Genomic DNA, 23,307 nt, shown 5'->3' with positions numbered 1-23,307 from the left:
TTTTAAAACAATATCTTTAATAAGAACTAAACCAGTGTCACCATTTGAAGATCTTAAACGCAGTAATCGCTGTGCAGCATGGGCAGCATGCACAACAGTATAAATCGAGGAGGGGGAAGAGTCAGAAAAGGAGAGGTACAGAACAGCCATGCTGTAACAGGACACAATTTCATGGAGATCCTCCAACCCCGGGTCCATCAACTGGAAAATCCAAATAAATAAAAAGATACTCCAAGTCTGCAATTCCTCCAGGTCACCAGGTAAGCCAGGTGATGAACCAAAAGGGAAACAGATAGGTAACGGCTTAGGAAAGGTAGAGAGCTGTACCAATTCTGACAAGGGTGGCTGTACAGTATGGATCGAGATTTTTAAAAGAACCCCCCCCCCCCCCCCCCTCGAGAACATCCAAGCAGTTTCACAACGAGCAGCTGCAGTCTCCACGGCCGTTATTACAATTTTAATTTAAAAAAAAAAAGTTTCTTGTTGAATACAATGAAATAAATAAGGCCGTTTGCAGTCTTAACCCATACACGACTTCAGCTTCACGTTACTGTGTACTCCTGTGCTTTCAATCCTAGTGGATTAAGCTGCCCCAGCCCCACGTAGTACAGAAAACAGGAGTATAGAATTGAAAACAGTCTCCAAATGGATTTCTCTGTCTGGTGGTATTTATACTCCTCAATAGCATTATTTCACCCCTGCTTGAGGTGCAGGGCATCCTGTTCATATGGACAGGAATGAAAGGCTGGGTACGAGTGAGCTGGAGATCCCCACATGGAAGAAGAGAGAAGGTCAGACAGCTGCAGGACAGAATCTTCCAAAAGGGATGCTGGAAATGCTCAGACACAAAAATAAATTCTCCTTGGGGCAGTCGACACAGACCCACAATCTCTCAGGGTTTGTTTTCCAGGCAGATCCAGTCCACTGTTGTATCTGAGAAGATGCTGCCCAACAAAATATATATATATATATCATCTTTATGAAGCCTTTTTTTTCCTTTCTTTTTTTACAAGTTTTAATTTACACTGTACCTTGGGGTTTTCGGAGCCTTTTATAAAGCATAATTCACAACAGATTTACAAACTAATAATGATAAAAAAAAAGAACAAAGTATTAATTTAACAAACTAAAATTAAAAAAAAAACTGGAATACCCCTCCCCTTCTCTCTCTCTCCCCCCCCCCCAATCTGTACAACTTTTTTTAATTCTACTAACACTGTCTTTGCTGTCCTTCGGGCATTCAGAGTAAATTCCTATTCTCCGTCAGGACAGATATAGGTAGAGATAGATAGATAGATATCTATATATATATATATATATATATCTATCTATCTTCCTCTTTCAAAAAGGTCCGCACTTCACTGTGGATCTTCCTTGGCTCCTTGGAAAGTGTCTTTGAAATCTCATTTGATGTGTAGCGGCTTCTCTTCCGATTTTAATCGTTTGCGCCTCGGCTGGACAAAATCGTCGTCGGAATCTTCTGTGACTTCCTCGTCTTCCTCCGGCTCGGTGTCTGGGTGGGGAGGGAAGTTCTGATCCCCATAAATCTCCTTGAGTTTCTCCTCGAAGTACAACGCGACCGCTTTGCCAGCCTGCGCCACCTCAGATTCAGCCTGCAACACACAGAGAGAGAGAGAGAGAGGAGTGGATCAGCAAGGGACTGCTGCGAGCTGGGAAGAACCCTCCACCAACGTATTAGAATCCGCTTACCTGCAAATTAATCTGGGTTTTCTCATCATAAACTTGGATAATTCGAGACATCTAGGAAAGGGATAGCAGAACAAAAAAAATACAACAAAAAAAACGTTTTATACCACACGCAGTTACACACACACTTGAAACAAAAGCGTGTTGCGTTATTTATTTATCTGCTGATTACTATAGGTCACTTTGGTTTCCAATAGTATTTACAGTCAATAGCACTATGTAACACAATTTTTGTTCCTGGGTAGTAAGTGTTATTTCCTAATTGCTTATGCCTCAAAAGTATAGAAAATGGCTATTATTCCCCACAAACTTTGCTTTTGTGACCAGGAGTGATATTTTGAAATTTACCTATTTCCAATGAGAAAACAGGCGAATGTGTGTCTTTTCGTTCACATAAAGTCAGAAAAAAACAACATATGAATCCAAATTAACATGTATTTATACTAAAGTAATACAAAAATGACTACAAAAGATTTAGAAGTGAGTAGTTTTTCGAGATTTACGATTATACAGTAAATCACTTTCACGAATCAGCCCCCAAATGTAGTCTCCCATCATGTTCTCGTTATACTGTCCTTCATTGACAGCTCATCTAGGAGCTTCAAAGCCGTGCTGCTCCATAATGGTAACAAGTACCCGTCTCTTCCCCTGGCTCACTCGGTGCACCTCAAAGAGGATTAAAACAGCATCAAGACCTTGCTGGACGCCTTGAAGTATGATGAATACGGCTGGGACCCCCGGAAGGTGCTGATGCCACCACTGCACATCAAATTGGGCCTTATGAAACAATTTGTCAGAACTCTAGATAAGGAGTCGGCAGCCTTCAAGTACCTTCAAGACTTCTTCCCTAAGCTGTCTGAGGCAAAGCCGATGTCTTCGTCGGACCACAGATAAAGAAGATCCTGGAGTGCAATGAATTCCCCAAGAAGCTCACTAGTAAGGAGAAAGCGGCTTAGAACAGCTTTGTCGCAGTGGTTCGGGGCTTCCTGGGCAATCACAAGGCCGAAAACTATGTGGAGCTGGTTGAGACTCTGGTGAAGAACTACGGCACAATGGGCTGTAGGATGTCCCTCAAAGTCCATATCCTTGATGCTCATCTTGATAAATTCAAGGAGAACATGGGAGCGTACTCGGAGGAGCAAGGCGAGCACTTCCACCAGGATATACTGGACTTTGAACGCCGCTACCAAGGACAGTATAACGAGAACATGATGGGAGACTACATTTGGGGGCTGATTCGTTAAAGTGATTTACAGTATAATCGTAAATCTCGAAAAACTACTCACTTCTAAATCTTTTGTAGTCATGTTAATTTGGATTCATATGTTGTTTTTTTCTGACTATGTGAACGAAAAGACACAAATTCGCCCGTTTTCTCATTGGAAATAGGTAAATTTCAAAATATCACTGTCCTGGTCACAAAAGCAAAGTTTGTGGGGAATAATAGCCATTTTCTATACTTTTGAGGCATAAGCAATTAGGAAATAACACTTACTACCCAGGAACCAAAAAAAAAAAAAAATTGTTACACGGTGTAGTTATTCAGTTTAGTGGCCAATTTTAGTGACAGTTAGCCAAACCCTCAACTGGCTGGAGGGCTGGGAGGGGACAGACAGGATGGGACAGTGCAGCCACCCATCTTTAAAACACTAAGATATCGTCTGTAGTTCAGGTAGCAGCACACTGGGGGTCAGCAGGGATTTTCACCCAAGCCAGAGCAGACCTGAAAAGGTCAACATTTAAATACATGCCATCAAGACCTCACCCTGTAAAGCGGGTTTGAAATACAAGAGCACCTGGCGTGTGGTATAAAAACAATGAGCTAACACTTAGTTCAGGTATCCGTTACAAGAGATTACAAAATAGCGAAAGTGTAGAACAACTGTACTGCAAAAGCAGCCAATTACAATTAGTGAGACAGACAGGCACAGACAGGCAGGCAGACAGACTACATCCGTTACAACCGATTATAAACAATAGCAAATCTAATTAGATAAACAAATTATTTTCTCTACTCGTCAATAGCATTATTAAAATGTTTATAGATTGTGAACAATCACTTATAACGGATGTCTAAACTGAAGTGTCACTAGCAATGCTTGCAGCTAGGGTGGCAGGGTTTGTGAAATGGTACACAGTACAAAATCACAGATGCCCAATAATTCTAGGACTATTGCATATAAATTGTTAAATGGAGATGACATTGTAAAATAGCTGGTTTGATGTGTTCTGGTGTGTTTTGTTGTCTTTACAAATAAAATAACTGATCACGAAACCAAAAAAAAAAGTGAACACCAGGACAGAACTAAAAACCATTCTAAACCTGCGTTAACATGCGACCACTATAATTACATTTCTGTTATTTTCTCATCAACATCTGCTGTCATTTATAATTTGGAAAAAAAGTATATATCTCTGCCATGTAAAACAGCATCTTAAAGCTAAACTAAAGCAGGATGGTTACAGCAGTGTTTATGTACAAGTGGTTTTCAGTTGACTGAAGCTGCTGCCACACCTGCCCATACCCTAAAGCTATGCTGCTGTCTGAAGTACACAGGCCTCCCCCTTTGAAGTCACTTACTTCATTGTATTTTGCACAGTTCTTGAAGATCAAGCGGACGTCGGCCACAAAGTCCTGCGGAGTCTGGTAGTGTTGCGAGTGTTTCATCTGGAGTTTCTTCTTTACCGTGGTCAGTTCCATAGGCTTCTTAATGATCTTGTAGTAATTGGGTATCTGCAGAGAAGAATCGCATGCAGGGATTGAAATTATAAGCTAGCCTTGGAGCCACGAGACTCCCCGTCGCCAAAACAGCTCACAAAAAAATTCTACAGAAAAAAAGAGATCATAGAAATAGAAAAGCATTTTTTTCAGCATCTATTTCAGAAGAGCCAATACACCAGGGAACACTGGGGCCTCGAGGCATTCTCTCTCTATTTCAAATATATTACTTTTCATTGGTGCAGCTGCACAGCATCCTCTACAAAATAAATAGATTTACACTGGTATCAGAAACAAGGATAAAAAGGATAAATAAATAAAACACAAATCATATGGCGCGTATAGCTAATACAGTTTAAGTTAACAGCCAGGGTCAGTTTCACAAACCATGCCTAGTTAGCACAAGCCAGTTACATTCAAACGTTTAGAAACATTTAGACTGGCGTAGCTGATTTCTGAAGAACTGCTACTGTGCTTTCTCAGAATACTGTTTTTTGTAACTGATTCGTGGTAGCCAGCGGTTTAGTGAAACTGGCCCCAGTACGCTGGGCCTCTGGTTGAGTGGTGTCGAGGGTGGGGGGGAGCCAGGGCATCACAACCCCTCCCTCCGACCCGAGGGGAAGGGCACTTTTACTTACAGAAGCCGAGACTGGCTCGTGGAACTCGACACTCAGCTCGTGACAGAAGATATAGAGGAGGAGACGCTCGCATTTCTGAAACACACGTGCACAAGAATCAGGCGACAGTGTGAAAGGATGAAAGGAAGGCAGTCATAGGCTACCTGCAATACTGCCTTGTGAGCACTTTAATAAAGAAGTTACTTGCAGTACAAAAAGGTAGATACGCTTTACAGTGCTCCCTCAATATTTCACCATCCATGAGGACAGTAAATTGCGAAAGCCCCACATTCTCAATATCTCACTTAATATTTTTGTTTTTATGTGTACATCAGAGAAGGACAAGCGCTGTACTGTATTCTAAAAACACATCCATTTGTTACTTTGTCACCAGATCCTCTAAATCATGTCGCTTGTAAACCCAGTCCCCTCCTGAGGTGCAGTAAACGACTCTCTTGACCGAACAGCCTTGTACTTGTCTGGGTAAGCAGAGTGCTACTGAGACTGCGCTGCTCGATACCCACCCTCTGGTCTGTAGGGCTGAGCCCGTGCACGGTTTTCCCCTTCTTTCTGTGCTGCAGATTGTCACAATTGTACTCGACCTCAGGTTTGGCCAGGTTTCTGCAGAAGGTACAGATCCACTCTCCGCTGTGAGAAAAGGGTAGAACATCACACAGAATGCATGATTAGAAGAAGTATACAAGAATAAAACAGGTTTGCCTGATTTACTGATAACGGTTACAAACATTCCCAATATGTTAACAAAAAAAAGTTTAAACAGAATACTAAAACATTACCCAACAGCCTTATTTGAGACGCATGTAAAAACTCTGACAGTGTGACAAGCAGACTGTATACCCCGGGGGAGAAGAGGCTGTCCCTGTGCCTACCTGGGAAAGCTGAGCAGCGTAGGAACGTGGCAGGTGAGGTGAAAGACTTTGGGGCACTTGTCGCAGCAGAGCAGGTCGCCCCCGTTCTGACACACGGCGCACCAGTCCTCGTTGGGGTCGTCGTCCTTGTGCTCGCTGCTGTGTGTGGCGGCCGTGGCGGCGCGGGGAGGGCGGTGCAGGAAGCTGCGCACGGAGCCCTTCCCGTTCGTCACAGTGGTCTCCACCTGCTGCCGGCAGCTCCCCGTCGTCTCCTTGGGCTCCTCCTTGACATGCTCCTCCAGGGTCCGCAGAGGGGCCGGCTCCTGGGGGGTTGAGGATGGGGTTGAGGATGGGGCAGCCAGCGGGGGAGTCCGGCTGCTCTCCGGACTGCTCATCTGAAATACACAAACACACATTCACACACACACTGTAGAAGGGACAGTTCTGAAACATAGTGCGCAGCCTCCAGTGTTACTTAGAATTACACACGGAATACACCTGCACAACTCAATATCTTTCAAGCATTTCATGTGCAGTAGTTAGCTTTTGAAGACGATTGAGACACACAGAGCTGCGTTTTGGATAATCCACCAGGCACGACTGCTGCCGTCTCCGATAAAGAGATTGAAGGAAAAAAAGTACTAGCTGGGATATTTCTGCACATCTCTGGAATGCATGTAAAGCCAGGATGAAATGGAGGTGATATTTACCATGCAGGCGCTCCTGCGGCCGTCCTCAACCCGCTCTTGCTTGACCACCGCCCCCGAAAAGCCACACTCCTCCTCCGTCCCCGGCTCCTGCTTGACCTTCACCGCGTCCACCCCTGACATGGTCCGCCCAGACGAACAGCTGCAAAGGGATTGAGGGCGACTGTGCCACATTTATTAAGACTACTTCAGGATCACAGCCAAGAAAGGCACACACATGCTACACTTGGAATGAGTCTCCATATCTACTGTATTTAAACTGTGCAGTTTATTCCATAAATGTCTATGTAAAAGGAATAGATTGTGCCCCGTCTCGTCACTGGGACGTTTCTCATTTAAAACCATCACCGTCACACTGGATAGTGCATCCGTAGATATGACATCCGTCCTTGCAACAGTGTAACAATGCACTAGACATCAATACAAACCCTACCAGCAGACTGAAGTACAGCAGGAAATTGAATCCCGTGGTTTTATTTGATAAAGCCATACAGTGAGACCTGAATAGACTTCCTCCTGGGGATTCTCACACTTCATTAGGATATCTAAGCGCATTCCTTCAGGAGGGTATTGGATAATACATATTACGAAATATATTTCACTGATATTTGCGATGCAAAGACTAAAATCACGGAGCTTGGTCCAATGACCAAACAATGCAATGTGTTTAAAGCTAGCCCCATCATACCACGCCCACAGGTTCAAGTAACGTACAGGTAAGCTAGGCTGGCATCACTCACCTGCCTCTGCTCCCTGTGCTGGAGGTACTGGAGGGCCTCACTGGTGTGTGTGAATTAGAAATCCCTGCAGAAGAGAGCATTGCCAATTCAGTATGAAGAACTGCCTTCTCTTTCAGACCCAATACACCGCTGCACCAGCCTTGCACAGCAGATGGATTTGTCAGTCATGCCCTATATGAAGTCCGGTTTACCTCACACTGCTGCTCAGTGGCTGTGAGGGCAGGCAGGATCGCTTTCTCAGTACAGCTATCAGGGTCCTCACAGCTCTACAAGCACAGGTTTCTACTAGAATCTTAGGAAATAGCTTAACTCCCAGTTGAGGGTACTGACCACTTGCAAGTCAGTCTGTCAAAGGTTCTGTATACAAGTTGTTTACACAAAGTGCCCAGGTTTCAGTTTGTCATGTTTGGGTCCCTGTCCCCCAGACAGTGCGTGTGTGTTTCTGGCAGACGCACGCTTTGAGATGGTAAACCACTTCAATGAGGTTCTACAGAAGCATGCTTTTCAAGACGGTTCAAAAGGGCTCACCTGCAGACCCTGGAGACAGAGCGGAGGGTCCGGGAGACGGGATCATATTGGTTGGGGGAGCTGGAGGAAGTTGGCTGGCGAAGATGTATCTGCTCAGGAGATTGTCTAGACTACTCGAGCCAGCATCTTCCAGCTGCAGAAAAAACAAAAACATTCATTTCACCTGTTAAACCTGGAGAGGAATGGGCCTCCACAGCTGGGACTGGGCACCCGAACGTGGAACGATTCACACAAAATAAGACCTCGCAGACACAAAGAAACTGCAGGCAAGTCCAGGATTATAAAGGGACAGTATAGCACAGTGTTTGAAGTTCCAGATGAAAAGGAACACGGCAACGTGATCACTAGGCAGTCATAAAGACCCGTCCCCCAGGCAGGAACACCTCGCTGTGTGTGTGCTACTGACCTGTATGGGCGGGATGTCCGGCAGGCAGGGCAGGTTCTCAGGGTTGGTCACAGAGGGGATGAGCTCGATGGTGGACACACAGGGGCTGGTTGGACCGCGGTGGGCGTGGGCCATGCTGGCGGTGGTGGGGCTGGTTGGGTTGGTAGCACTGTTGTGGAGTGAAGCGACAGGGAATGGGCCGGCATGGCCTGGGTTGGAATGCTGCAGGAAGACAAGGAGAAGCGGATCGTCAGGTTTCTGCAAGGCCAGCAAACCTCGCCCCTGCCCACTGTCCCGTGATAGTTTCCAAGCATCAATTCCCTGTCCATTCTAGATTGGCCGAACCCCCATTCAATGATCCTGTCAGCCTAACTGGGTCTACAACTCATTTAATTCAATTCTTGCCACTATAATCAAATCACCCAGTAATGCCGAACAATAAAAAAAGATCATTTGATACAAAAGTTTCAACATTGACAAAATGTGCCTAAATTATAGTTAATACTTTAAACTTGGCAGTCAGACACACATCAGTCACTGCTCCTCGTTGAATCCCTGCACCTCTGACAACACACCTAATTAAATATGTACACTTGAGGATGCTAGGAGTGTTAGACGGTAGCAATCCTTCCTGCCTCCCCAGTATACAGTGATGATTATGGAAAAGAAGGAGGAGTGGAGTTACCCTTCCTAAAGACCCCCCAAGCCCATCGGGGTCAGACGTCACCTGTCTCTGGAGCTGCGGCTGCATCATGGGGTACTGCTGGCCGTTGTGCCGCGGGACGCCTGGCATGCGGTTCTGGTTCTGGCTCTGGGCCAGTCGCATCTGGTGTGCCTGGTAGGCGGCTCCATTAATCCCGGCTCTCTGCATGGCTTGCATGCTGATCAGCCGGGGAGGCTGCTGTGAGAAAAAGTCACACTAAAGTCAAACCACCAGCAGAAAAAAAGGGACCTGGTGTCTTCAGTGATGAATAACTATTTTTTATAAAACGGTATACAGAAAGACCATTTGAACATAAAGGTTGCTTTCAGTCAATTGATCAGTCATGAGAGGTTTCACTGGAGCCAGTTGCAGTGAGTAATACCCCCCCCACCCCCTCCATCAAGATTTGCCAAGAGGCAATTGGATGGTGAACAGAGGGGGAAGATGACTCACCTGCTGCTGGACCATCTGTGGCCCCCCCTGCCGTGGGTGTGGAGGCAAGTGCTGCACCATGCGCAGCTGCTGCTGTTGCTGTTGCTGTTGCTGCTGCTGTTGCATTTGTTGCTGCTGCATCTGTTGCTGCTGGAGCTGTAACTGCTGTTGCTGTTGCTGCTGCTTCTGCGCATAGGCAGCCTGCTGCTGTTGCTGCTGCATGTGCTGGAGCCGCAGCTGAGCCAGGTTGATCTGCCCCAGGTGCTTCCCTGCGTGGTTCTGCGCATTAGGAACCTGACCCACTACCACGTTCGGGGCGTGGACGGGAATTGGTTTGGTCTCGATCACCAGGTTACCTGAAAAACAAGACAAAAAGGAGTGAACGCCAGCAATACACATGCGCACTGTTCATTTTAGTGCAGGTCTCCAGAGTTCAGCTGGGCCCCATAGAGTCTCGGCACAGCTCCAGGAAGGAGACCCACCCAGATTGACGACGTTCTTTGCCCAGAAGGTGGGGTCACAGAAGAAGCGAACAGCTCCATTCGCCGAAGGGACGGGGTCACATCGAGCCTTCAGAATGTGCCGCAGCTGGAACGTTATCTGGGGGGCAAAGACATTGTAAATACTCAAACGAAACACACACCCCCAGTCACGGCTGTGAACTCAAAATAAATTTAAAAAAAAAAAATAATAATAATTTTTTTTTTTTAAATCACTCTAGACCGAGCGATCCACAGATGGGGGTCACTGATGTTGATTGGGCTTGGATTAATGTTGATTGCTGCTCACCATACAGGCTCAGCAGAGCAGCAATCAGTCCAAATTCACACAGCGTTCCAAGAATTCTCACGTGGAACACAGTAAACAGCTGTAGCAGCCGCACCGTACGAGGACTGTTGCGTTGCGTCACTTTGTTTCCATAGGGGGTAACCCTTGCCAGTCCTTACCAGTCTCTTGCTGTAGAGAAGGGCAGTGCTGCTCCCGCTGCAGATGGCCCAGTTGGCGAAGCCCAGCACGTGCATGATCTGCTGGGACAGGCTGGTGATGTCACGCTGCTGGTGCATCAGCTTCATATTGCGCTCCTTTGTCACACTCTGGAGGGGGCGATAGAGAGCCATGTTTATGCAGGGTTAATGACCCAAACTGCAACCCTAAAATATGCACATTCCTACAATGGGTTACAATGCACTGGACTTGCCTGACCTCAGCACCACATTCTGGACCCTCAGCTAATGCACTATCCTTGCACTACGAATGTGTCATTTTAGATAGAACTAGTAATCCTAACTTGTTGCATCCTAGTTCATATTGTATTTTAATAGTACTATTGCCATTACTGTAAACTACACTATTTAAATATTCAGCTTGCACTGTAGCCCTGTAACACCTGTGTAAGTCACCTTGGATAAATGAGTCTGCCAAATAAACAAAACAATAAAAACTCATCTCAGACACTGAAAAGACTCCTGTAGTTGAAACATTCGATGATCCTGCAAATTGAGCCCTTGTGTTCAATGTACCTCCAACTGCTGCAATAGTGATTTTCCCTTTTTGTTGATTTCATTGATGAGGGTGAAAACAGCCACTTTGATTTCATGTTCCACTTTCTTATGAGTTTCGTTCACTTCCTTTATCCTAAAAGCATAAAAAAATATTGAAAAAAAAGACACCTGTTACTGTAGAATCTGGACACACAAAGTCATTTTAAATGTATTTCCAATATTTTCCCCCTTTTTAATTTTACATATTTGTCCTCTCATCAATACGCAGATAAATGGGCATTCAGAACAGAAAATAGGAGGCACTTTTTTTTTTTACACAAAATTGTGAGGGTCTGGAACCAACTCCCCAGTAATGCTGTTGAAGCTGACACCCTGGGATCCTTCAAGAAGCTGCTTGATGAGATTCTGGGATCAATAAGCTACTAACAACCAAACGAGCAAAATGGGCCGAATGGCCTCCTCTCGTTTGAAAACTTTCTTATGTTCACACAGAATATAGATCAGAGCATACGCTGGTTGAGAAAGTCTAAGAAAATATACTTTTTCCAGAAAATAAAAAAAATGGTCCAATTCCAAAGCAAGGAGTCAACGAAAGGACCTTGGGGTTCATCGCTACGTTTGTAACATTAAGCAGTGTGGCCTGCAAGTTGAGAGTTCAGTTTCTAGTACCTGCTCTGCACCTGAGAGGAAGCAAAGTGAACGTAATTCTTCTTCTCCTGAAGCTTAGCCATGAAGGTCTCGATTATCCCTTTTTGGTTCTGAAAAGCTTCCTCCAAAAACTGGTATCTGCAAGAACAACAAAAAAGAGAGACGTGTACATAGGATACTTCCATATAAAATCTGAAAAGTCTCGATAGTTTGGAATGGAGATCCACTGCTTGTGTAATCTCGGTACCAATCTCTGTAGCTGGACGGTAATACGATGGATTAAAATGTCCAGCTAGATGCCCAGTAGATGGCACTAAAGCAATGTTTTGGAGCGATTGGAGATAAGAAGGGAGCTTAAGGGAGGGTTTCCACTGTCAGCACCTGCAAGGCTTGATGGATCGTCTTCATCCTGGGTAAGCTACTTATCAAAGGGGGGGGGGGGGGGGCAACGTTTCAGAAAAATCACACATTTTATCTAACACCGACTTAAGTACTGGTTTGCATCTCAGCTTTTGGTTAATCGTCACATTTTTGTTAAATTTGCAATACCAGGGGTAATGTTGCTCAGCTTGAATGAACCGTATGTTTCATAGAATATTAATAAACACATGCACGCATGCACACGCAGAGAGCACTGCGTTCTCTTTACATCTGCAACAGCTGTACCCTGTGATAACAGCTCGACCTCCCTGCCCAAAAGGATAAGAGCCAATGTCTCAGCCGGCACACTCCCAGGGAACAAGGCCATTAGATAAGATAAAACTGCACTCTGTATCAATCAATCAGTCACTGCAAACACACACACAGCACTGCTGAACTGTACAACTGCTGATAAACCTGCAGAGAAAGACAACTGGAGAAGGTCTTCCTCAGTCACGTGCAGCTGTTCTGTTTAATTTGGCTCAGTTCAACTGGGTTTGTCAAGAAAAAAACACCATCATTTTTTTAGCAAATGTGTTAGGAGCCTGTGTTGTGACATTTTTCCAACCGCAGTGTTTAGCAAGTGGGCAAATATTGACAAATTTGAATTATTTTGCATTAGAAATAAAAGGCAGCACTGATGCAAGTTATCTACTTTTAAAAGTGGGTAATTTGCCTATTCGACCAGCATATTCATGTTCAAATGATGCATAGAAATTTTATATACTTCGTATAATTATGCAAAAAAAGGCACAACCATCCATCCATGCAAAGGATGAGTTTGCAGCAACAGAAAAAAACTGACAAGTTGGCATTCATACAGAACAAGCAGTGGAATTATACTCAAGAGAGAGAGATGGAGAAATGTGCTTCTGATATTTGATAAGAGTCTGATCTGCAGAAATCACAAAATCTAATCCTGCCGAAACGTTTGGATCGGGGATTGAAAAGGGAAAGTGTCTGACACTTGTACGGAACGAGGATAATATGAAGCCAGAAACTACGTATACATTAAATAGCTTACATTTTCACTTAACAGGTTTAAACACAGTGTTTCCAACCCTAAAGCACACAGGCGCCATCTATCCTTACTGGTTTGGGACTCCAAGGGATCAGGGTGTGCTTTTGACCCCTTAACAGGATTATACAAATCCTGTTTATCTATTCTGGATGGTGCAAACCGATTTCTAGCACAGTCCTTTGCAGAGACGGGATTACATCTCATTTCTCGGTGGCAGGGTCCTGGGTTTGGTACCTGTGCTCCTTGTGCTCCTGCAGCTGACAGTCTCTGCAGGTCAGCCGGTCACAGGTCTCACAGAACAGCTTCAGAGCTTCCTGCTTGTGGATCGGGCAGAACACAGCCCGCTGTCCTGAGGTTCCCACTGGTTCTGTGGAGAAACAGAACGAAACAAACACATCAATAAGAAAACATACCAAGGTGCCATGACCTCAGATACAGGTCAACACCCTGCGCCTCAATCTTTACTAATGCCAAGACAAATGCAGCAATCGTAATGTCACAGTGGTAGATGGGTGGTACGTCCGCAAGATATTAAAAGGAAATTAAATGTATTTTTCACTGCTTATTAGTGACAGAAACATTACTGGTGCTCTTTCTCCTTGTCATGAAAAACGGCTTCTTTCTGGTATCTAATCGCTTCCTATTCTGTAAGCAATACGGTCCAATTGTAGTGAGTGTGACCTACATCACAGGAAGTGATAAGGTCAGAAAGCGAATAGTGATTTTTAAAGCCTCTCAATCTATTAAGTGGAGTGCGGTTTAGAAGCATTTCTGTTGACTACTTAAGACATGTTCTATGATTACAGGACACTGCATAACCTGCAGGTTTAAATACAGTTCATTCAATTTCAACTATAAAATTCAACTCGATTTAAATCATGCAATTCTGGAAAGCACGTACATTTGGTTAAAATATTTTAGCCGTTTGTTCTACTGCAGACCCATTATTTTAAAACTAAAAATATGTACAGTGCTTAACGACCACGTGTGTCGAGCGGATCCTTTTGCACGCGTGTACAAAATATATCCAAGAATCCACTTGCAACACGGTTTGAGACAGAGGTGCCGAGTGACAGTATGCAGGTTCAGGAAGGTCTGTTTCTAATCGCTCTGGCACCACACCACACCCCACACCCTCTCCTTGCTCAACCGGATCCACATTGAAATTGAACGTTTTCATACGGTTCAAGCATTTAAGATAACCTGGGGTGCATTAGCAGACTGCGTATTTTTTGGTGAGTAATCATGGAGATCAATGGTCCTGAAAACTCCAAGTGTGTCTCCACGGCAACCAGGCAAAGTGTTAACCAGAGAGGAACGGGGGTCAGTAGCTGCATGGCAGCCCGACATACAACAGGCACAGAGTCTACAGGGGTTTGGCAGCGCTACACTTTGTACAGGTCTCGATTATTGCACTGACCGTAAATGTAGAAGCGGGTATGAGAGAACTCTGTCACTTACACAAGCTATAAAGAAAACTATTGACATTACTTTAATCGCATGCAAATAATACCGTTGCGTCTGTGGGGCATGGTACATTAGCCTGTATAATGACTTTTGCATACAAATTTTAAAACTTTAGTAAGGCAAATAATGAAACCCAATCCCAATGACTAAAATAAGAAAGAAAGAAAGAAAGAAAGAAAGAAAGGAGTACAAATGTTATTGTTCTTCCTCAGACTAGGCAATATCCCTTGGAGAGCTTTTGATTCTTGAAACATCAGTTACCCTTCCACTGGCTTCGATAGTGTACAGGTACAGCGATTGCTCGGCTGTGCTTACCAGCAGAGACGTCATCTTTCCTCCTGATCACATGGTCCTTGGTGAACTTGACTCTCTGATGGGCCTCGATGCAGGTTTTGCAAAGCCACTCCCCGCACTCCACACAGAAGCCCACGGCGCAAGCATTGTCGTCACAGCTCGTACACACCTGCAGGGACACAGTGCATTGTGAGGAGAGCCGCTACCCAGCGCCTAGGGCTTACCCAGAGCCGTCAGCAGCGCCCTTACCTGCGCCGAATTCTCATCCGAGCGGCTGGAGACCTCCGAGGTATCTTTCACAAAGTAATTATCTACCAGGTCGGTCTGCTTGAACTCCTGCCGGCACACTGGGCAGCGCATCACGTTCACTGCAGAGACAGGGGAGAAGCAAAAGGAGCTTCAGATAAAGACACGAGCTGCACCAGATAAGAGCGCTGCTTTCATGAGAACACAGCAGCAGCAAAACAGAAGTGCCGTGTTCCTTGCTGGAGCGGCGATGATCAGTTTACTCTACGCTCAGTAAGAGAGACATGTTTATGGCACTTACGTTTTTCACTTTAATATATATATTATTTTTTATTACGGTCATATAAAAGTGAATTTTTAAACATTCTTATGCAGTTTAGCCAACGCCAATTCTGAGTATCGCTTATGCACAGAAAGCCATTGGAAGCAGACGGATTACACCGGAATAAAAACATTGCTCGATTCATAAACACAACGCTTTCCTTGTGAAAGGCTTCATTGGTGGAAACACTGTTAACTTACCCTGAGTTTTGGCAGCCCTGAAAACACTCAGATTTGCAAAGCTGCATTTCGACACATTACAGTTCTCACAGGAAGCCAATCCCCCAAGGTAGCACAGCTGCATCGCCTGGTGCTCTTACACAATGAAGTGACAGTTAGCAGTGTGGATGAACAACTGCAGGACAATTATACGATTACCACACCATTTAGCAGTGAATAAAAATGCTTACACTGCCTAATCTTACACAACGTGTGGCAGGAGTCTATACAATCCAGCTCTCTTAGTACAGGCTTTTACTGAAGAGCAGCCATGCGGGACAAAAGAGGGATGACAAAACTAAATATACAAGAATGAAAAAATAAATAGATCTTTATGTTTTGCGGTAATGGTTATATTTTGTACTTGAAAAGGGAACCATGAAATAGACCATGAATAGAACCTGGGAATCAGAAGTGAACGCAGCCTGCTGTTGGATTGCAGCACAGACAGCACTGCAAGCTCATTGTTGTTCATGAACAGCAAAATAAATACTTCTTTGTGTTCCTGTATTAACTTGATCACTGAGCATGTAGCTGCACAAAGGCAACCAGCTGCGTCCTGAATGAACCGGTTCCAGCTGGTCTGAGCTGCTTCAAGCCAGACCTTTTCATGCAACCACAAGCACAGTGCAGTGTTATTACAGAACACTGGCTGCAGCTGGAGGAAGTGCAGTGCCATTGGAGCCCCGAGCCAGGCTCAGACACAGCAATCCACACTGGAGCTTATGTGATCACATTACTGTGCGTACAAAAGGGTGAACTGTGTCATTTTCCAGGCTGATTTAACATGCTCAATGCAAAGTCTTCATGAAATCCTGAATCTTAACTTGAAACGCTGCATTTCTGACAAACCTGAACCAGAGTTTGTACGCTAAACATATAACTGGATCTTTAAAAAAATGGTAGTAATTCAGATGTATTTCTACAGATATAAATATGCTCAAGAGACTCGCATGCACCATGGTTTATTTGAGATCTACCACTTAGTTGCAAAGGAGAGTTTACTGAAATTATAACTAAATTGAACATTGTGTTGCTTTGTCATGTCCAAACCAAACATCAGTAAGATGCATTAACTAGTAAAAGATCTGGAAGCCTAGTATTGTATGCTTGCTAATCTCTCCACAGTAGGGCTTGCAATCACTCGCTCTGCCAAGCTTAATTCTGATATTCCTCATGCATGCCGGACTTTGGTCTGGACAGCTCAAGAGCCCTCCCACTTCAGGGAAAGACTGGTAAAGCACAGCACAGCTTGCATAATGAATACCAGAAATACTGCAGTCAAGGCCACCAGCATAGCGAGTTTATAAAACCAGTCAAAAACCACAAATCAAACTTGACCTCGAGGATCATAGAATACAGTTGTGTACCAACGGCAGTACGAAGCCAATCTCTCAAAGCTTCAGGTCTTCATATAGAAGCCAGATTGCAGATTGTTTCCATGACACTAGAAACACAAAGTCTGCGTGTAAAAGGGTTTAACACAGCAGTTAGAACCGCGAAGCGGGACTGACAGGTCTCACACCCCCTAATTAATCAGTGCATGAAACTGCACGCTGTATTCAGGCCCTGATTAAACCCCACCAGGGATGATAAAGGATGCATTCAGATTCCATGCAAGTCGTTTCATATCGTTAATGAAATGAGGAGACGCAGGGGTCTGCACTGGTTATCTGCAGCCCTACTGTACATCAAGTGCAGGTGTCCCTGTATAAGCTAATCACCTGTACTTGACACAGAGGCTGCATCATCATGATTTACTGTTATTACAGATCTGCGAGGCAGCTGTGTGATTTTTTTTTTTTCTGCACGTGTCTCCACGAGCAGCAATCAGCCTGAAGTAAAAACAATGATCCGATGCCATTCTGCTCGCAGATAATGCTTTCGAGTTTAATATAAACTGCAAAGTCTTGATTTCAGATCATCGTTGTAGGAGCAGTTTGCTTCCACGCTGTCTGGAGCTGATACTTTCATATAACCACCCCGCGGTCTCCCGTCCCTGTTTGTTTCCAAACAAAACGCACGGAGCGCACTTTTAAACCCGAGTCAATTCACAGTAGCAGACAGTCTGCAACTTCCAGCCACAGTACGCGTGAATAGATATGGTAGAATGAGCCCCTCAGCACTCTTCCTGCGGCTGTGACCTACAGGAATCACAGCTCATACAGTAGAACTCATCCAGGAAGAGTTAGTCAGACTGAATCATCACACACTCATACCTGTGCTGGATCACCACTGGAATTTACAAAGAGCTCTGACTCTTAGTCACGTCAACTGTGTGATGACAGATAAACGGTGATTCACAGCCAGCGATGTCACAGCTAAAAGTACGTGCCCTCCCACTAAAACCCAACAGTATTATCTACCATGATTCACTGGGAAAAGCACTGTAGTCATAACCTTGTTTTGTTAACAGCAAGAAAATTGATATACTGCGCTTTTGCGTACGTCTACAGTACCAAGTGTTGTTATGACAAAGAAGCCAGTTCAAATAAGAAAGTGGATTTCTTATGTGACTCTCGCTATATAAAAAAGACCGGAGTTACTCAGATTCTTGGGCAAAATTTGCGTGCCCTCCTCTGACTCACTGGCCATTCAAAACCTGCAGAATCCATGAGAATCACAGCAACACGGCAGTTCTGATTATTTTCAACTAAGAGGAAGTGGTAAATAATTCATTTTGAAATCAATTTGCTTACCCTGGAGGGAACGTCGTTTAGCAGACGACAGTAGCCCGTGTGTCAATCCTAAATTATTTTGTATCATGTGTAGGTCATACTGCCTTTATCAACCATACAGATAGAAATCTAGATTAAACTCCAACAATCAGAGACACTGACTAGTCTCCTGACAAAAGGTTTCTTTGCTCAAGGTAATTCAGGAATTAACTGAAAACAGCAGCTAGCCGGATAAGCCCTAGCACCTTCACTTCAAAGGAAGTGTGAACGTGGACACGGGCTAGCCAATCAGAAGGAAGGGGCAGGGAAACCGTATATCAGATACCACGCAATCACAATCTGATTCATGCAGACGGACAGCATGCACAGCGGTCCAGGTCTGGGGAGACCCCGGCCCTCCATGATCTCCCGATTCACAATGCCAGCAGAAACCCCATTGTGAATCCCCTTCGAGGGGTTTTCACAGGAGTCCAGTTTCAGATACAGAAAATTCACTGCAGACTGCCCCCTTCAAATTTCCAGGGTCAGGTTTCATTTCACAGTAGAGGGGAATATCTGTTTGTACTTTTAACAAAGAAAAATCTGGCACTCTCATTATGTACTGACTCTAACCAATGAGCAATGAAGCAGTTCACAGTTCAAAACCACTACCGTCACAGTCCTAGAGGTCAACCACAATATGGGCACTCTACCAAATTTCACAGTACGAAAGAATCCTAACTAAGGTAAAGGGCAATGGATATGTAAACTGGCCCAACAACATACAATGGTCCATTGAAACACACTGACTCAGCATAGTAAACAGTTATACCAATCCTGAGCTGTTTGACACCACACAAATCCAGCACTACTCAATTAAAAACAGTTTTGGTTTGGCAACACTCCAAGCACCTTATAGATTATATTATATTATTATATATTATATACATACACACAACAGAGAGTGTGCGTGTGTGTGCGTGCGTGCCGAGTGTGTGCTGTGTGCGTTTATTCCTACTACTCAGTCTCCTCCTGGAGAACAAACATTTCTGATAAAACAACCAAAGGAAGATAAACTATGGCAAGACACAGACAACAAGGAATTCAAGATGTCCAGTGAAACTGAGGTTGGGACATCGCCTGTCATTTTCTTGTAATCTGGATAAGACCGATCTGGATTTTGTAATCCTATATTTTGTGATCGAGATTTGCTTTTATCTGGATCGTTATGATCCGTTTTTGTTCAGAAAAATGCCACTGCTGGATTACATTTATCCAGATTAGAAACAATCACGCTGACCAAATACGGTTTTTGAAGTAGGTGTTAATAGTTTATAGTCTGTTTCTTAAATAGGCCATTAATTATGACACAGCCCAGTGCTGGGCAATGCTGGTCCTGGAGGGCTGGTGTCCCTCCTGGTGTTTGTTCCAAATGTACCTTAAATTACTTAATTGGACCAATTAAATGCTTATTAGAAGCTTAATTGATCATTAGAAGATTAATTCAGGGTACAGTTGGAACAAAAGCCAGGAGGGACACCAGCCCTCCAGGACCAGCATTGCCCTCCCTGATATAACCCAACTTAATGAAATAAGACCGGTGATAATTAGGAGCATTAATACACAGGTTTATTTATTTATGATGTTTTATATAAAAAAAAAAAAAAAAAATGACAATTCACTTTTACCCTGGCTAATGACACCTTATACCAATCCCACTCCAGCAATGCAGGAACATTAACAATACCCCTGCTAACACGACACACACACACACACACACACACACACACACAACAGGACGCGCTTCTCCGAATTACCTGCGCGTGGAGCCGCTGCGAGCGTGCAGCATCATTCTACCCTGCATTGTTTTGCACAATAGCTCCAATCGCAATGTACCAGCCACTGAAGGGGAGGATTTGAGCGCCGCCCTGCTGGAGCCTCGGACAGCACCCCATGATGCACCTTTAGAACCACAACAGGATGGACCTGCTGGACGGGCAGCGAGGGATGCCACTGTAAAGAACGACTTCTAGAAGGACACTGCATCGATGTTTCACATTAAAAGATGTGTCATTTTCCCCACCTCTCTTTCTACACAGCACAATAAAATTAAAAAAAACATGTTGGACAGCATGTAAATAAACAGAAAACAAAAGCTGTTCTTGATAAAAGGAAAGCAGCACAGACACAGAACTTAAATATGTGAAACGTGTATCAGAATACCCCATTTTAACACAGTGCGTGTTTCCTATCGGAATTCAAAACTAAATATCTATGATCCACGATGGTCCTGTGTTGGATAAACGTAACCCTGACCACCTCTTTAAATTCTGAAAACCCCAACTGCAACATTACAAGAACAGCCCCCATGATCAATTAGAAAAGGGCTTTTTAGATCTCCCCCCTCAGGATAACTGGATCAGGGTCAATGCAAATGCTGGTGGGCTCTGAATGTTCTTAGCCATGGGTTAGGATCACCTCAGCTGCACAGCTTTGTTAGCTAACCATTGTACCTATGGCAACTACAAAAGGGATGCGATTCTTAGTAAATTAGTTAGTTAATGAACCCTAGTTTTAGTTCTCAGCCATGGAGAATCTGGTGCAACAGAACCAGCTTGGTTTAATGGGTGCAGGTGATTAACATGAATGTGTTTGCTGCAGTTTCATTTCAATGCTCCTGTCCTGAACAGTATCAACCGTTAATTCCAATTGCTTTTTTAAAATCGATTCCAAATTCCAATTCCAGACACAAGGCTTTATTGAGCAAACGTACATAAAACACACAACCTGTCAACAAGACCTGCAACATTTACAAAACAAAAACGTAGCAACTCAATTCAACGAACCGCCAGGAGACAGCTTACAGCTTTCTGGTCGGGAATGGAATTGGAATGGATTAAAAAGGGAAATCAGGAATTGAAAAAAATATATAATATATATATTTTTTTGTCTTCATATTTGGTATATAAAATAATAATTCTAAATGCGTCATTGCTTTGATATTGCGAGACACTTCATAGCAGCATGTTAAGATTGAGCAGCCAGGCATGACAGCGTGTTCAAGCTCATGAAGCTACCCGACCCTCCACACACAGGTATCAGACACGCAGTGACTGGCGCTCCGGATCTCCAGCTCTGAAGCATGCGTTGACATTTCATAGATACAGCAACATATTCGTGTGTTAATTCCTGCATAAAACAAGAGATTTGGCTGCACTAACATTATTCTTTTTCAGTTATGCTGGGATCATGTAAACAATCCACAATGTATTTAACCATACCCCCCCTCCCCCGTTCACTGCGTGCTCGCGTCCCCCTTCCTCAAAACACTGTCTCCGCTGACCGTACCGGCGGACTCGGGTTTTTTTTATTTATTTTTTGGTATATGCTTACCGATCTGAATCTCCTGTCCGTGCGGGCCCGGTAGCTGCAAGCTGAGCTGTCGTTCGGGTTGCGGGATGCAGCGCAGACAGAACGAATGCAGGCACGGCAGCAGTTTGGGCTCGCAGTCCCGATTCTGCAAGCTCTGTCTGCACACCGTGCAAGTATCCAGCAGGTTGATCGGGAGAGCCGGGGCCGGAGGAGCCGCCGGAGCTGTGGGGACGGGAGAGGGAGACTCCGCGGTGCTGGGGGCCGGAGTACTCGCTGGAGTAGTCGCCGGAGGAGCAGGGGCCGGAGCTGGCACCACCTCAATACACACCACGTCAGTGTCCTGGGCAGACACCTGCTCGGTCTCCTGGGCAGACACCTCCTCGGTCTCCCGGGCAGACACCTCCTCGGGCTCGCCTGAGCCCGGGGGTTCTCCGTTCTCCGGGCTGCCATTACCGCTGGCGGTGTCCTCCCCTCCTCCTCCTCCTCCACTCGGAGCCTGGTCGTTATTCTCCGGGCTTTGGGCCTCCGCTCCGTTCGCTGAAAGCTCACTAGTCACCGGGCTCTCGTGTTCTTTCTCGGCCGGGGTAGGGGTATCCTCTTCAGCCAGAGCTGGTTTGTTATTTTCGGGGCTCTCGCCGTCCCCTCCGCCTTTGTTTTCCGCCATCTTCCTTCCTCTTTGAACCGTTTGACGCTCCACGCACCCACAAAACTCCGCAGGCCGACGCGTTGACGTCACGTGATGATCCTCACGCGCCAAGCCGTGGCTGGAGCTTGTTTTGCTGCTGCGCGCCGCTAGAGGCGTGGGTTTGCAAGGGCGCTGTAGCTCTCTGAGGGTCTTCAGCATGCCCAGTACCATAAATTGAGTTTATATGCAATATTACTGCAATAGACGCACAATATTAATAGTAATTGGTTGTCAATACTATGTTATGCTGCTGCACGCTTTATCTTTACTCTCTAGAGTAGAGGTGTAAGGTGCTAAATTAAAATTGTCATTCAAAGAATATGCAATGAAACATTGGGCCATTAGGTGGCACAGTTTGCTATTCCAAAAAAAAAAAAAAAAAAACACACCCAAGGTCCACCTGAGCTTTATATATTAGAATGATTTAGTTTGTGTAGGTTTGATATACATACTGTAACCAGTTCTAGCTGGATCAATGAGAAACACGTTTTTTTGAAGATTTCCAGTGCAGTCGTTCTCTGCCAGGGTGTGCCACCAGCCAATCAGAAGCCTCAGAATGGTTGGTACGTCACCACACAGAAGAGCTCAGTGCCAGGTATCCACAGCGATGTCTGAATACAGTCAGACAGAACTTCATGCACCTGACTGAAATCAAGCGGATTGCATTGCACAAAGACCCAGGCACGAAAACTTCTGATTACCAAAGCAATAGCTGATTGCTAATAGCAGGTGTACGATCAATGGCATTGGGAATGAATGTGAACAGAATCAGAACGGTTTCTTGTTGGATCAATGAAAGTGCTAATCAGGGTTTCTTGTGGTGAGTTACTTCACCGACTCAACACACAGCATCATCTATGACATGGATCTAAACAGATCTAAGGGTGCTTGTGAAAACCAACGTCTCTTCAGTGCATTTTTATCTTTGAAATGTAGTAAAATGGCAGTGATGATATTTCGATCTGCCAGTGAAATAGTTCAACTAGAGAACCTGCAGTCACAGCTGCTTTCAAAGACCCAGATCAACACCAGTCTTGGATGATCTGGT

The 23,307-nt window shown here is 44.7% G+C and overlaps 1 protein-coding gene across 7 annotated transcripts; it reads right to left on the bottom strand.

Annotated features, from left to right (window-relative positions):
- Positions 1-22,414, bottom strand: LOC117964511 (E3 ubiquitin-protein ligase TRIM33-like). Of its 7 annotated transcripts, none has more exons than XM_059004640.1 (20): positions 21,596-22,414; positions 15,009-15,127; positions 14,781-14,928; positions 13,233-13,365; positions 11,579-11,695; positions 10,928-11,042; positions 10,355-10,501; positions 9,890-10,007; positions 9,429-9,763; positions 8,958-9,173; positions 8,294-8,494; positions 7,888-8,020; positions 7,360-7,423; positions 6,623-6,782; positions 5,934-6,307; positions 5,568-5,691; positions 5,065-5,139; positions 4,289-4,441; positions 1,711-1,761; positions 1-1,613 (listed from the first exon to the last, which is right to left on the bottom strand). In XM_059004640.1, the coding sequence occupies exons 1-20, from the start codon at positions 22,236-22,238 to the stop codon at positions 1,404-1,406; spliced, it is 3,636 nt and encodes a 1,211-aa protein (XP_058860623.1). In that variant the 5' UTR covers positions 22,239-22,414; the 3' UTR covers positions 1-1,403. The 7 variants fall into 7 exon arrangements, with proteins under 7 accessions (XP_058860623.1, XP_058860624.1, XP_058860625.1 ...); XM_059004641.1 differs by having other exon boundaries at positions 6,623-6,761; XM_059004642.1 differs by having other exon boundaries at positions 9,000-9,173.
- Between the last annotated feature and the right edge of the window lie 893 nt (positions 22,415-23,307).

This window comes from Acipenser ruthenus, chromosome 30 (genome assembly GCF_902713425.1).
Source record: "Acipenser ruthenus chromosome 30, fAciRut3.2 maternal haplotype, whole genome shotgun sequence".
In the NCBI taxonomy this organism is placed as follows: Eukaryota; Metazoa; Chordata; class Actinopteri; order Acipenseriformes; family Acipenseridae; genus Acipenser; species Acipenser ruthenus.
This window is presented reverse-complemented; position numbering and strand designations above follow the sequence as displayed.

Excerpts from the sequence above, each read along its gene's own strand:
- LOC117964511 (XM_059004640.1), bottom strand. The coding sequence starts at position 22,238 with ATGGCGGAAAACAAAGGCGGAGGGGACGGCGAGAGCCCCGAAAATAAC. Across the intron at positions 13,366-14,780 it reads GAAAGATGACGTCTCTGCTG|AACCAGTGGGAACCTCAGGA; the intron begins GTAAGCACAGCC and ends GTTTCTCCACAG. Across the intron at positions 1,614-1,710 it reads AAACCCAGATTAATTTGCAG|GCTGAATCTGAGGTGGCGCA; the intron begins GTAAGCGGATTC and ends TGTGTGTTGCAG.